Here is a 13910-nt window from a genome sequence, read left to right as displayed (position 1 = left end):
ATAGCCCTCGGGACTTTTCTTAGCCCAATTCCATCTTCACTCCATTGGTTTTCTGCTCTTGATTCCCTTCCCCAGAGAACAAGGTAATCCACATAAAACCTCCCACTATTTGAAGGGAGCAGATATCCCAGAAGGAGGTGGCCTTTTTGCCCTCTTGCCCCACCACTGAGATCCTTAAGTGATCCTTGTGTTCTTCTACATTCTGCCCTTAGCTCTCCTGTGGGGATGGCAGCCTGTCCTCTTCCATTTCAAGAATCTTAGGATGACTGGGGCCTCTCACACCTTGCCCTAAGCTCCAGGTCCCAAGGTGCTGAAGCCATATCATCTATCCTGGCTCCATCCCCTCATTCAAAGGAATGTCTCTCACCCAGGCCTTTCCTGATCTCTCTAAAGAAGCACTTCCCATCCTCACTCTGTCTTCTGACTCTGCTCAATTGTTCCTTATACTGGAATGTTATAATATGTACATATGTGTTTACTATTTGTATCTAGAATATAAATTCCCTTGAGGGCAGGAAGTTTTTTTTTTTTTTTGTGGCAGTTGTCATTGTTTAGATGTTTAGGTGGCCTGGGCCGGGTTTGAACCTGCCAGCCTGGATGTATGTGGCCGGCGCCCTACCCACTGACCTATAGGCACTGCCGGAAGTTTGCTGTTTTGTTCTATTGTGTCCTCAGTGCCCAGGAGAATGCATAGCATGACATGTAGTAGGCACTTGACTAATGCCTGAGAAATGGCCCGGGCGTGGGGGTTCACGACTGTCCTAGCATTCTGGGAGGCTGAGGTGGGAGGATCACTTGAGGACAGAAGTCCTAGACCAGCCAGTCCAAGAGTAAGGCCCAGTCTCTACTAAAAATAAAATATTAGCTGGTTACGGTGGTGGTGGGAGCCTGTAGTCCCAGCTACTCAGGAGGCTGAGACAGGAGGATCTTGCCTCAAACTTGAGTCCAGGAGTTTGAATTTGCTATGAGCTAGGCTGATGCACTCTAGTCTGGGCAACAGAGTGAGACTCTGTGCCCACCCCACCCCCAAAGAAGTATGAGAAATGAATGACAAAGTTCTGGCATGCTCCACAGGAAGATAGGAGAGAGTTGAGAGAACCCATAATCTCTGATAGTCTGACTCAGAGCCCTCACAAGCAGGCCAGGACCTGAGAGGGCAGAGCTATCCACCCAGCCTCCCATCAGCACTTTCCTCCCACCACAGACTCTGCTCAGCCCTCTGCCATCCCTGAGGCCTCCAACCCAGCTTCTGATCCGGCCTCTGATGGACTAGAGGCCATCGTCACAGTAACGGAGACCCTGGAGGAACTGCAGCTGCCTCAGGAAGCTGTGGAGAGTGAGTCCCGTGGGGCCATCTACTCCATTCCCATCATGGAGGATGGAGGAGGTGGAAGCTCCTCTCTGGAAGACCCAGCAGAGGCCCCTAGAACCCTCCTAGGTAACTCGAAACACTTACCCTGGGGATGTCTCCACCCGGGAGGGATTGGGGAGTAGAAGGGATAAGCTCAGTTTGGTTCTGTGGTCATGGCTGACATGACTCTGTCCTGTCCTTTTTCAGCAGCTCAGAGTACAGGGCATCTCTTTTCCTGTCCCCCTCCTAATCTTTGCCTTTCAAGTAAATTCTACCCCAATTATTTTAGGGCTGGAGATGCTTGGGCTAAGAAGCTTCCCCTTAGGAGGGAGAGGTATCTCTTTTTTTTGGCCCTCCAGTTTATCTACCTAAAACAGACTAAGATATTGACAGAGTACGTAAGAGAGGTGTAGTGACCAGGTGTTCCTGGGCTAATGACAGCTCACAGAGCCTTCTCAATTTGTTCAAGCCTCAACAGTGCAGCTAAGGTTGAAGTTCTTCCAGAGTGGAGCAAAGACCACCTCTCCCCAGAGAGGGCTCTTCCCTCTCCCCCAGTTCACCTTCCCCAGCCCCACCTTTCCCCGCTTCCCATCCCTTCTTTCTGGCCTTTGGCGGGTGCTGTCTCTGGTGCTGAACTGATTGTGCTTTGTCCAGAATTCGAAACCCAGTCAATTGTGCCATCTATTGGGGCCTCAGAAGAGGAAGGAAAGGCATTGGAGGAGGAAGAAAAATATGAAGACGAGGAGAAAGAGGAGGAGGAAGAAGAGGAGGCCCTGTGGGCATGGCCCAGCCAGTTCAGCAGCCCAGGCCCTGAGGCCTCTCTCCCCACTGAACCAGCCCACGAGGAGTTGCCCTCCCTGGCATCCCTACCTACAAGAACTGTCCTACAGCCTGGTGCATCGCCACTTCCAGATGGAGAGTCAGAAGCTCCTAGGCCTCCAAGGGTCCATGGACCACCTACTGAGACTCAGCTCACTCCCAGGGAGGGGAACCTAGCACCCCCACCATCTTACACTCCAGTTGGGGCAAGAGAGGTGGGGGAGGAAACTGGTGGTCCTGAGCTATCTGGGGTCCTTCGAGGAGAAAGTGAGGAGACAGGGAGCTCGGAGGATGCCCCTTCCCTGCTTCCAACCACACGGGCCCCTGAGGGTACCAGGGAGCTGGAGGTCCCCTCTGAAGAGAATTCTGGAAGAACTGCCCCATCAGGAACCTCAGTGCAGGCCCAGCCAGTGCTGCCCACTGACAGCACCAGCCGAGGTGGAGTGGCGGTGGCCCCCTCATCAGGTAATTCTGCCAAAGGCTCAACCTCCCTCTTTATCTTTCTCCTTTTTCTCCCCTTGCAGCTCTGGGCCACCTGACTTGTAGTCCTTTAACCCACCATCACCCTAGACTCTCCTGTCCTTTGCCTTCATTCTCTTACCCACCTCTACCTGTGGGTCTACAGTCTGTGATACCCACCTTGTGACTCCCACTCTACTCTCTGAGTCCTGTGATACCAGTCCCATCACTGGCCACCTGTGACCTTTTCCTACCCTTGGGCCCTCCACCTGTGGCTCATATCTCACCAGCCCACAGACATCATGCCTCTTCAGGGTGCCTGCATCACCTATTGCACCCTCAGGGCCAGGCCCATCTCCCACTGCTCCCTCATGCTCCTGTGTGCCATACTCTTTAGCCACCTACAGTGATCTCAGGGGATCCTGGGAGTCCATCACTGCCCCTCAACCTCTGGGGTCCAGGACAGCCCTTATCCCCACAGAGCCTTAAGCAACTACTTCTGTGAAGTATTTTTCGACTGTTTCATGGAAAACAAGCCTTGGAAATAAATCTCTATTAAACAGCTTTGTAACCAAGCTCTGGACCCTCTCTCCATCTCAACTGTCTGCCCCTCTCATTCCATGTGTCTGTGTCATGGGCAGCTCACTGATGCTTCTCATTGGCTCCATGTCTCTCTCTCTTTTTGTGTGTCCTTCCTCTCTGTGTCACTTCTTTTTTCATCTTCAGCTTCTTCCCTTTTCTGTCCTAGAAGTCAACAGCCCCTTGTTACTCCCTGAGCCTCTCTTTCTCAAGTCTGTCGACACTTTCCTTCCTGGCTGCTGAGATCCCAGATCTGTACACATGCCCCCCAGAGAAGCCATCATCCATCAATCAGCAGGAGGGCTGCACATTGTAGCCCCTCACTTCTAACATGGAGAAGCTCACACAGCCTGGGGCATGTGTGCTGTGTTTATGTTCATTTCTGATCCATCCTGGTGGCTCCCATACAGAGTAGTGATAGAAAGTCTCTCACATTGGGGGTGGTCCCTTGATATCCAGATGTCTTCACCTCCCATCTCCTACCCCTTTGTCTCAGTAGGTGGATGGTGTGTAATTCTCATCCCTCTGCCCACAGCTCTCTCCCTCTAACCTCTGCACTAATGATCATCCCCTGCTCCTCCCCCCAAAAAGGGATTTCACCTTCCCTAAAGCCAAAAGATCTCAAAGTCCCTAATGCTGAAAAAGACACATTCAGAGAGTGAGGGATGGAGAACATGGAGAGAAGGGGAATGGGGAGTTGGCTTGGAGTCTAAGAGAAGCTCCACCTTCTCAGGAAAGATCATAATTCCCAAGTGGAGGCCTCCAGAAAAGGCTGGGATTTTCTCAGCCCTGGACTGATTACAGCCTGCATCACACCCAGGCTCACCTGTTTCAGCTGTTTCCTCCCTACCCTGCTGGCCTTGGAGTTCAGCACTGAGTTGGGGGGAGGGGTTTGGTGGGGAAAAGGAGCACAGCTGGAGGTGTCCATAATGTCTCAGTTACAGTCCTGGAAGATAAGGGGGAAGCCCTTGGCCTGCTGTTTCAACAGGAGAGAAGGAAAGACCTGGTTATATAGCAGTTGGCCCCAAAGAGGGTGAGGGAAGAAGAAAGTCTCAGAGGGGTTCCTTTGCCCCACTCTGCCTACGCTGGGTTCAACTTTTGCAGCCTACAGCCAACGGGATGGGCCTGTGGCCTGGCTAGGGGACCAAGGACCAAGTTTGAGGGTCCCTGCCCTCCAGGGTTGGAGGATTGAAGTGGAAAGAGCAGAGAAGTCAACAGGAGGAACAAGAAAATGTGGGAACTGGGAGGGCGGTCAGAACTCCGCTCTGCGGGGCTTGGTACTTAGTGGGTTAAATAAAAAACCTCCTTCCCTGGGAGCTGAGGGGAGTCTCCACTAGCTGGGAAGAAACTATTGGCAGAAAGTGAGATGACAGGGGAACATGCTGGAAAAGCTGATTCATTTTACCCAAAACAGTGAGGTCATCCCAGCAAAGTTCTTTGAATGGACTCCAGTTTCTCTTACCCCTGCCACTCTGATCCCCACCAGTGTGTGGGATCTCCAGCCAGGTCAGTGTGTATGAAGCACTGTGGGCCTTGTGCAAGGCTGCTACAGGAGGATGGTAAGGTCTGTAGGGTCCCACCTGGGATAGTTTTACTTTCTGTATCTGAAGACCGACCGTGACCTGCATTGTTGGTCTGTGCAGCCATCTTCCCCTGGGTCATCTGGGGGCAGAAGGAGTGGAAACTGATAGCTCCTCCAGCACCCAGATTCAGCAAAAGGGCAGCCCACCTCCTAGCCCAGGATCCAAAGAGAAAAAAGGCCAAGAAAGAAGGCAGATGGCCAAGCCAGATGGAGCTGAATCCAGAAAACAGATTGCAGACCTTCAGGGTAGTGTGTTAGTTTAAGAGGACTGGCTGGAGGAGAAGGAGCCAGAGGAGAGTGAGATGGGTTCTAGGCTGCAGAGCCTGCAGAGCCTGCAGAAGGCCCAGAGGGGAGGAGTTGGGGGAACATGGCCAGGTGTAAGAGTCTGGAGAGATAAGGGGAGGCAAAGAGGTTAAGTGAAGATGGAAGGCAAATGTGTAAGGCCAGCTGTCAAAGCAGGACATCAGGGGCTGCTGCAGCTTCATTCCTGAGCAGAGGAAAGGGCAGGGCACAGAGTGAGGAAGGTGGATTAGGTCTCCACATGCTTCTGAGGCTGGCTGACTGCCCAATGGACAGAGAGAATGGTGAGCACTCACCTGGGCCATGCCAATAGCAGGTCCATGAGCAGTCAAGGAAGGCTGCACCCCACCTTTGCTGTGGTAATTCTCCTCTTTCCCCTCTTCCAGCGCCATCCAGCCCACCTAGCCTACACAGCACTGTGCTGGGACCTGGCACAGAGACAAGGGGGTGTGGTAAAACTTCAAGCCTAGAGAGGAAAATAGGCCTGCCCAATGTCACACAGAAGAGCTGGGAGCCAGATAACAGTTCAGGTCTATGACAGCCCTGTAATGAGGCTAGGTCCAGAGGGCCTTCCTGGCCACTTTCCCCCACCCCTTTTTGACTGGGCTCAGCCCATCTGAGGGGCATAACAATGGCCTACACAAGGCTGAGCCAATGCTGAATGGGTCCAGGCATGGGGTGGGGTGACCCAGAACTCAGGACTGTGCTCTGCCCTGAGGCAGGCTCTAGGGGGAGGTTTTAGGGTGGTGTGATAGCTCCCAGGACAGGGAGGTCAGGGCAGGGGGACACTCTGAACCCTTCTCTGGAGTACTCAGGTTGCAGAGCTGTGCTCCCCTGCTGCCCCACCTCACTTCTTTCCCCCCTCAGGTGACTGTGTCCCCAGCCCCTGCCACAATGGTGGGACATGCTTGGAGGAGGAGGAGGGGTTCCGCTGCCTGTGTTTGCCTGGCTATGGGGGGGACCTGTGCAATGTTGGTGAGTGTGTTGAGGGGCAGGGTGGGGGGCAGATCAAAGCCTGGACCCTGCCACAATGTGCCAGTTCTGAAAGAGGGAGGGAGGATACTAGTTTTGGCTTTGTCATTAATGAATCCCCAGTTTAGCCAAGTTGCATAACTTCTCAGAGCCCTATCCTCAATTCCCTCATCTGTTAAGTGGAACCAAAATGCCTCTTAGGAGGTCCAGGTGCAGCAGTGCTGAGCATACTCCTAGTATTTGATGGGCAGTCAATACAGGTCAGTTTAGAGAGGAAGGCCCAGTTCTTTAGGATGGAGGATTCCAGAGACCCAGGATAAAACTCATCCCTCATGCTGGTCCCCATCACTCAGTGCCCCAGCCCAAGAGCCCCCCAGGCTCATACCAGCCCCTCATTCCTTACTAGCTCTTTGGAACCTCTGTCCTGCCCTTTGGTCCCACCCCTCTGGGTCTGTAGCTGTAGAAGGAGCCAGTCCCTTCCAGGAGACCTGTTCTCTCAGGGTTCTGGGGTCCTAAGACATCACCCTTCTGTGCACCAGGCCTCCACTTCTGCAGCCCTGGCTGGGACCCCTTCCAGGGTGCCTGCTACAAGCACTTTTCTACCCGGCGGAGCTGGGAGGAGGCAGAGAGCCAGTGCCGGATGTACGGCGCGCACCTGGCCAGCATCAGCACGCCTGAGGAGCAGGACTTCATCAACAGTGGGCTGGGCGGGCAGAGGACCCCTGCCACCTGCTCTCTCCCACTCTCTCACTCACTCACTTACTAATTTGTTAATGGCCTCAGTCATGAATTCCTGTGCTCATTACTAGATTTCACTCATTCACTGATTCACCTGGTCACCCTCTCTCTATCCTTCCCACTCCATGTTCAGGCAATGTGGCACAGAAGGGATATTGAGGCTGCACCTGCACAAAGCAGGCCACTGCATGGGTTTGCCCACCTACTCCCAGCCTCCTGCCATCCTGCCTCCTGCCCTGTTGCTCACTGTTGAAAGTTTTTACTCTTTTTCCTGAGCTTCCCTTTTCTAAGCCGGGTTGATATTTTTCTTCTTTTTCCATTCCTACATCCCTGCCTTCCATCTGGCCTGTGTGCAGAGATTGGAGGGAGGGATAAGGAAACCCTGGGGCGCAGATTTTCGATCTCAGGCCAGAATTTCCTGGCTGTCACCCCCAGGCGGCCCAGCAACAGGGAGTGACTGCCATCTGTGGGCAGCTGTGCTCACTGCACATCTTATCACCCCCAGATCGATACCGTGAGTACCAGTGGATAGGGCTCAATGACCGAACCATTGAAGGTGACTTCTTGTGGTCGGATGGTGTACCCCTGGTGAGAGGTCCCATTGGCCCTAACACCCTCTAATTCGTTTCCTGAATTACCCTCGCCCCCTCATCGTGGCCCTTCCCTTTCTTTTCCTGGCCTGCTTTCCCTTCTCATGGCCCTCCTACTCTCCCTGGGCTCCCCTGCCTTCCTTGTGTCCTTTTCTCTTCTGGGCCTCATTCTCCCTTTCCCAAAACCCTGCCCTCTTCTTTCCCCTTGGGGGACTACTCCCCAGACCTCTTGCCTTCCCTCCCTGGGCACCCCCGCCAGCCCCTATAGGCCCATTCCCTCTGTGCTCCTGTGGTCTTGGAGCTCCTCACCATCTCCTCTGGCCCTCCTAGCTCTATGAGAACTGGAACCCTGGGCAGCCCGACAGCTACTTCCTGTCTGGAGAAAACTGCGTGGTCATGGTGTGGCATGATCAGGGACAATGGAGTGATGTGCCCTGCAACTACCACCTGTCCTACACCTGCAAGATGGGGCTGGGTGAGGACAGGCAAGGGGGTGGAGGACTGGGGTCAGCATCCAGAGGATGATATTTATACACATAGAGTGTAAAGCTACACAGAGGAGTCAGAATGTGTTTCAGACCATGCAGGGGTTAACAAATTACATGGGTCCACTTGGAATCCCTGATCTCTTTTGTTATGTTGTGGCCCAGATCCTCCCATAAGATTTTGGGAACTTTTGTCACCCACAGATGCAGGCTTCCAGTTCTGACTATGTCTCTCTTGCAGTGTCCTGCGGGCCCCCACCAGAGCTGCCCCTGGCTCAAGTGTTTGGCCGCCCACGTCTGCGCTATGAGGTGGACACAGTGCTTCGCTACCGGTGCCGGGAGGGACTGGCCCAGCGAAACCTGCCACTGATCCGGTGCCAGGACAACGGTCATTGGGAGTCTCCCCAGATCTCCTGCGTGCCCCGAAGGCCTGTGAGTGTTAGGAAGAGGCCGGGGGAAGGGGACACAACAGCAACTCTGGGTTCCAGTCTGAGCTCTGCCTACCTCAGGCCATGTCACCCTGGAGTAGTCCTACCTCTCTCTGGACAGGAGTGGGCTGGATGCTCTGGGGCCCCCTTTAGTGCTGATATCTGAGAACATGCAGCCACTCTGTGCTGGTAAGGGCTGAGCCAAAGCAAGAGCCTTACTGAGGTTAATGTCAAAGAGCAATAACACCAGAGGGCAGGCTCAGGGAAGAGTGAGCAGGAGGAGGAGAGCAGGGTGGAGAGTGAGTATGTGTGTGTTTTCCCCAGGCCCGAGCTCTGCACCCTGTGGAGGCCCCAGAAGGACGTCAGGGGAGGCTACTGGGGCACTGGAAGGCACTGTTGACCCTTCCTTCCCACCCCACTCCAGGTCCCTAGGGGGCAAGACCTTGAACACGACTGGCCCCAGCACTGCCCTCTCAACCCCAACCCTTCCTCACATCTTATGCTCCTGCTACCACAGGAAGTGACAACCTGAGAGGGGTGGCGCTGGAGTCCAGGTGATAGTGCCTGGGCAACTTCTGGGAAATACCCTGGGGTCCAGCCCTCCCCCCTAACCTGGACATCAGGTTTTTCCCTCAGGGCAATGAGTAATTCCCTAAGTGCCTCAACTACCCTCTTCCTGCCAGCCATCCTGTCCCCTTCATTCCTCTAGGAGTACTCTGTGCCCACTTATTCTTGATTTTCCAAGGGAATGGGCTGATAGGATGGAGTACCTGTAAAACCAGCAAGAAATAAACTGTGTGTGAGCCCAAGCAAGTTGTATGCTGTGTGTGTGTGTGTGTGAGAGAGAGAGAGAGAGAGAGAGAGATGTTCATTATTTGTTAGCTTCTGAAGGTCAGAGAAGTCCCAGGATGTCACTGGGCCCAACATGCCTGGCACAGAATAGCTGCCAGTCAGTACTTAATGGAATGGAGGGACCTACAGGGGTTGGGAGATGGGGATAGCTGAGGTGGGGCAGGATGTTTGGAAAGAGACAAAGGGCCTGGAGTGTCCAAGAGTAAACATATTTATTTATTTATTTATTTAGGGGTACTTTGTTGCCCTCTGTAGAGTGCCCTGTCATAGCTCACAGCAACCTCAAACTCTTGGGCTCAATTGATTCTCTTACCTCAGTCTCCTGAACAGCTGGGACTGTAGGCACCCCCCACAACGCCCAGCTATTTTTAGAGACGGGGATCTCGCTCTTGCTCAGGCTGGTCTCGAACCCGTGAGCTCAGGCAATCCACCCGCCTCGGCCCTTCAGAGTGCTAGGTTACAGGCGTGAGCCACCGCACCGGGCAGTAAAGCACCTTTAGTTGAGTTCAGTTTCCGGACAGAGGTCCCAAGCAGAAAGGCAGAGAGGGATGTCCCGGTTCCCACCTTCCGCAAAGGGTTCCTCTCAGCGAAGGCAGAGCTCTGCTGGCACTGCAGCAGGCCCAGGGTCTCGGCTGCAAGGAGGCTTAATCTCCAGAGATGCAGAAAACCGGCGGACAAGGGAAAGGCAGAGGCGAGGTCCCAGCTCCACTGCGGACTGGGCTTGTTGAACGACGTGTGGGTCCCCCCGGCTGGGCAGCAGAGGGCGCTGCGGACGCAGACACCGCGCTCGAAGCGCTGTGTGCACATTGAGCGAGCACAGAAACGCGTGGGAGCGCGAGGGGCCCGGAGCCCGCCAGGGGGCGCCGCGGTCCTTTTCTCCTCCTGGGCCGGGGCGGGGAGGGGGCAGCTGGCGGGAGGGGGAAGGGCGGACTTCCGGCCGGGCCGGCTGGCTCTGGGGCTATGAGTCACAGAGACTGAGCCGGTGAGGTCACTCCGGCCGGGGGACGGAGAGAGTGACCGCGTGTGTGTGTGTGTATGTGTGTGTGTGTGTGGTCACTCCGGCCGGGGGGACGGAGAGAGTGACCGCGTGTGTGTGTGTGTGTGTGTGTGTGTGTAGGAGGGGCCTCGTCACAGCGCGCAGAGGAGTCAGGACACTGTCTGAGCCTGGGAGGGCCTGACTCTCGCTGCTGCAGACCCCTGGCCAGTCACACGCAGTTGCACACCGTCATATGTGCACACTCCTGCTCGTGTCCACTCAGTTACGCCACTTTCACTCACATGGGTGATTCCTTTTCCGAAGTCATTAAAACTTGGTACAACTAAGAGACAAGGAGACAGATCCTGAGGAGTGAAAGGCTAAGAGAGACGTGGAGGGACTCAGAGGTAGGGTGAACAGAGATGGGTTTAGTACAGGTTCCTCTTGGGGAGGCTGCTCCAGGGCCTTCCCCATGTTATTTCTAATCCCACAGCCAGCTAGGCTCTGAGATGCCCTCCTAGACCCACCACAGCCACCTTCCTTTCCCACCCCAGGGCTCCCCTGCCCCCCCAACCTCCCTGCACGGTACTGCCAGCCTGGCCAGGGAGTGGTTGCTGCTTTTTTTTTTTTTTTTTTTTTGAGACAGAGCCTCAAGCTGTCCCCCTGGGCAGAGTGCCATGGCATTACAGCTCACAGCAACCTCCACCTCCTGGGCTCAAGCGAGTCTCCTGCCTCTGCCTCCCAAGTAGCTGGGACCACAGGCGCCCGCCACAACGCCCGGCTATTTTTTTGTTGCAGCCATCATTGTTGTTTGGTGGGTCCGGGCTAGGGATTCGAACCCGCCACCTTAGGTGTACGTGGCTGGCGGCTTAGCCGGTTGAGCTATAGGCGCCGAGCCTGGATGCTGCTTCTTAATGAGCTACAGAGAAGAGTGATTCTGTGGTTAGAGTAGACCCTCACTTTATCCCATATTACCCTGGATTGCCCAATCCGTGCATTTTTAGGAATGTCAGGGCCCTTAGCCGGAATTGTGAGTGGTTGAAAACCACAGTGGACCTTTCAAGGTAGGGTCTGAGGAGGAGCTTTTGGGGAGCGAGGCAGTGTCTATTCATGAGACCTTAAGGGAGATTCCCTGAGGAATACATCTGCAGGAACGTCTAGACAGCCTGCTGGACTTCCCAGAGAGACCAGAGCAGGGTGAGCTGGAAGGGGCGCTGGTTCCCATTGAGTATCCTTCACATCTGCAGGCAGCCATCTCCTCTGATCTGTGGGTGAGGAGAGCTTCAGACATGGGGGTGGGGGACCGATGGAGAATCCCACCCCTCCTGACACCTGCTGCTGCGGGGCAGGCCCGGAAGGAAGCCTTCTCCTGGCTTTGTTGGGCTTCCTGGGGAAGAGGGAGCTGGTCCAGGATGACTCAGCACCTTGTGCAAAATCTAAGCCCTGGCACTGTGTGTTTGTGTGTGTGTTGCCCATCTTGGCCTTGGGGAGGAGAGATTGACCCTTCAGAGAGTGTCAAGCCCAGCAATCAGGAGCCACAGCTGTGTCTGCCTTTGCCTCTGACTCCAGGGCACACACAGACCTGACAATGTGTCTACCCCAGTCAAGATCCTGGAGGCATGGTTACGCTCTCAGCCTCTTCCACATGTCTAAAGTGAAGTCCCCCTCGGGGTTTCCTGTTCCTGGGTATGAAAAGGGTCAGAGTGTGTATGAAGAGAGGAGACTCAGCCTGGGTGACAGGGGACTTGAGCATTGCTAAGGGGCCTAGGAGACTGGTGACAGGGCCTTCCAGAGATCCCTCATTTGCCAGGGTCCCCAGCTTCCTCCCAATCTACTTTGACCTACACCTACCTCCCCATCCCTCCCCCACACTCCCAATTCCTGAAGCCCTGCCTTGACCTCACTGGGGCCCTTGTCCCAGCCTGGAGGCCCTGTCTGTGGGCCTGTCTCCCCCACAGGGAGAGAAAGGGCCCCATTGTCCTGGCTGTCTGATGTGACATAGCAGCTCCCAAAGACTTCCAAAAATGCTCAGCCTGTCAGAAATCTGTGGGTAGGTGGGTAGGAGGATTTTCCCCAGGGGCTCTAGGCAGATCTCTGCCTGGAGTGAGGACCCAGGTGCTGCCTATCCCAGCTGAGCGAGAGTTCCCCCATTCCCCAAACTGGAGGTCCTTCTGGAGGTCTGGCTTCTACTCTGCCTGCTACAAAGCAGCCTCCTTTCTCCTGGGAAGAGAGAACTGAAAGATGCACAGGGCAGAGCATGAGGAAGGGGTTGGGAAGGAGGGGAGAGAAGTCACAATGGGAGAAGGAAGGATGTGAGGAGAGTCCCTTCCCCAAGGGACTCTAGACTCCACTTAATTGGTGGGTGGATCTTGTGGCTTCTGTGTTTATTCTCTAGCATTTCTGCCTTAGTATTTAGATGGCTTGTCAATAGAAAGAAAGCTGTTGACCACCCGTTGGATTGGAGTATCAAAGAGGGACAGCACACAGCCCCCTGGTTCATGTTTTTTTTTTTTTTTTTTTTGAGACAGAGCCTCAAGCTGTCGCCCTGGGTAGAGTGCCCTGGCATCACAGCTCACAGCAACCTCCAACTCCTGGGCTCAAGCAAGTCTCCTGCTTCCACCTCCCAAGTAGCTGGGACCACAGGCGCCCGCCACAACGCCTGGCTATTTTTTGGTTGCAGCCGTCATTGTTGTTTGGTGGGCCTGGGCTGGATTCAAACCCGCCACCTTAGGTGTATGTGGCTGGCGCCTTAGCCAATTGAGCCACAGGCACCAAGCCACCCTGGTGCATGTTCTATAGACCCCAAGTGGCATCTAGAGACTCCTAGTATCATTGGCAAGGGATAGTTCTCTCTGTCTCAGTTTCCCCATCAAAGCAAGCTGAAGTTCTCTTTATGATAATTTCCTGGCAAAGGGGATGAATAGAAAAGGAAGACATTCAGGAGGGGTGAAGGGATTTAGGACTTGGGAAGGGGCCAGTGAGGATGGAGGAAACTAGGTAGAAGACAGCAGAGAGGTAAGAAGGGGGAGACCAGGAAGGAGAGTTGAGTCCTTACTTGGCAAGTGTCTCCTTCGTAGAGAGGATGGAGTTTGGAGGACATAGGAAGGGCCAGAGCCAGCTAGGCATCTCCCTGCCCCAAGTCTCCAGCTACCCTCCCTGGACTCTGGGGCCCTGGCCGGTAAGCAGCTGAGCCCACAGCTGCTGGGAGGGGGTTCCTCGACAGAGGCCTCCTGGCACCTGCCTCAGTTTATTTCTGGAGCCACAGCTGAGTCATGGGGGCAGGAAGAATGAATGGGGCTGGGGGAGGGGAGCTTGTGGCTGGAAGAGGGGAAGCTGATGGGAAGAAAGAAGGTTCTAGGACTCTCAGACATGGAATCCATCCTTTTGGGCAAAAGCATGAAGAGCGGGAGTTGGATTGCAGGCTGGACATCCATATTGGAGCCCCTGGAATAGTGGAGCTTGGGCAAGGGGTCAGAGAGCAGGAGGCAGGCCCATTATTCTTGAAAAGCTGGTGTGGGAGAAAGTACAAGCCTGGTCTGGGTGTGATTAGAAAGCCTGACCCTAGTGCTAAGTTAGAAAGAGGAGAGAGAGGGGAAAGGGGGCCCTAGGGTGGAAGGAGGCATGAAGGTGGGTGGAGGATCTCAGCACTAAGGGAAAGGAAATAGAACCATAATTCCTCAGTGGGCCCATTACCTGAGGCCTCTTCCTGCCCCTGCAGCAGCGCCTCCCCTGGTTCTGGCACTTGAGACTCTCATCTTCATATTTCTTTTTTTTTTTTT

At 54.5% G+C, this 13910-nt stretch overlaps 1 protein-coding gene across 1 annotated transcript in view; it reads left to right on the top strand.

The window, feature by feature from the left end:
• The window catches only part of BCAN (brevican), a 13218-nt gene extending 4106 nt beyond the window's left edge, over positions 1-9112 (top strand). Inside the window, exons 6-13 of the mRNA XM_003795247.2 lie at positions 1205-1438; positions 2006-2635; positions 5958-6065; positions 6602-6760; positions 7306-7388; positions 7721-7865; positions 8117-8307; positions 8628-9112. Coding sequence (XP_003795295.1) covers positions 1205-1438; positions 2006-2635; positions 5958-6065; positions 6602-6760; positions 7306-7388; positions 7721-7865; positions 8117-8307; positions 8628-8735 — 1658 coding nt within the window. The 3' untranslated portion in view covers positions 8736-9112. The remainder of the gene's footprint in view (positions 1-1204; positions 1439-2005; positions 2636-5957; positions 6066-6601; positions 6761-7305; positions 7389-7720; positions 7866-8116; positions 8308-8627) is intronic.
• Positions 9113-13910: the final 4798 nt, after the last annotated feature.

The sequence above is a fragment of the Otolemur garnettii genome, unplaced genomic scaffold (assembly GCF_000181295.1).
Source record: "Otolemur garnettii isolate 467f Iridium unplaced genomic scaffold, OtoGar3 scaffold00091, whole genome shotgun sequence".
Lineage (NCBI taxonomy): Eukaryota > Metazoa > Chordata > Mammalia > Primates > Galagidae > Otolemur > Otolemur garnettii.
Note: the sequence above shows the minus strand (reverse complement) of the source record. Positions and strands in the feature narration are given on the sequence as shown.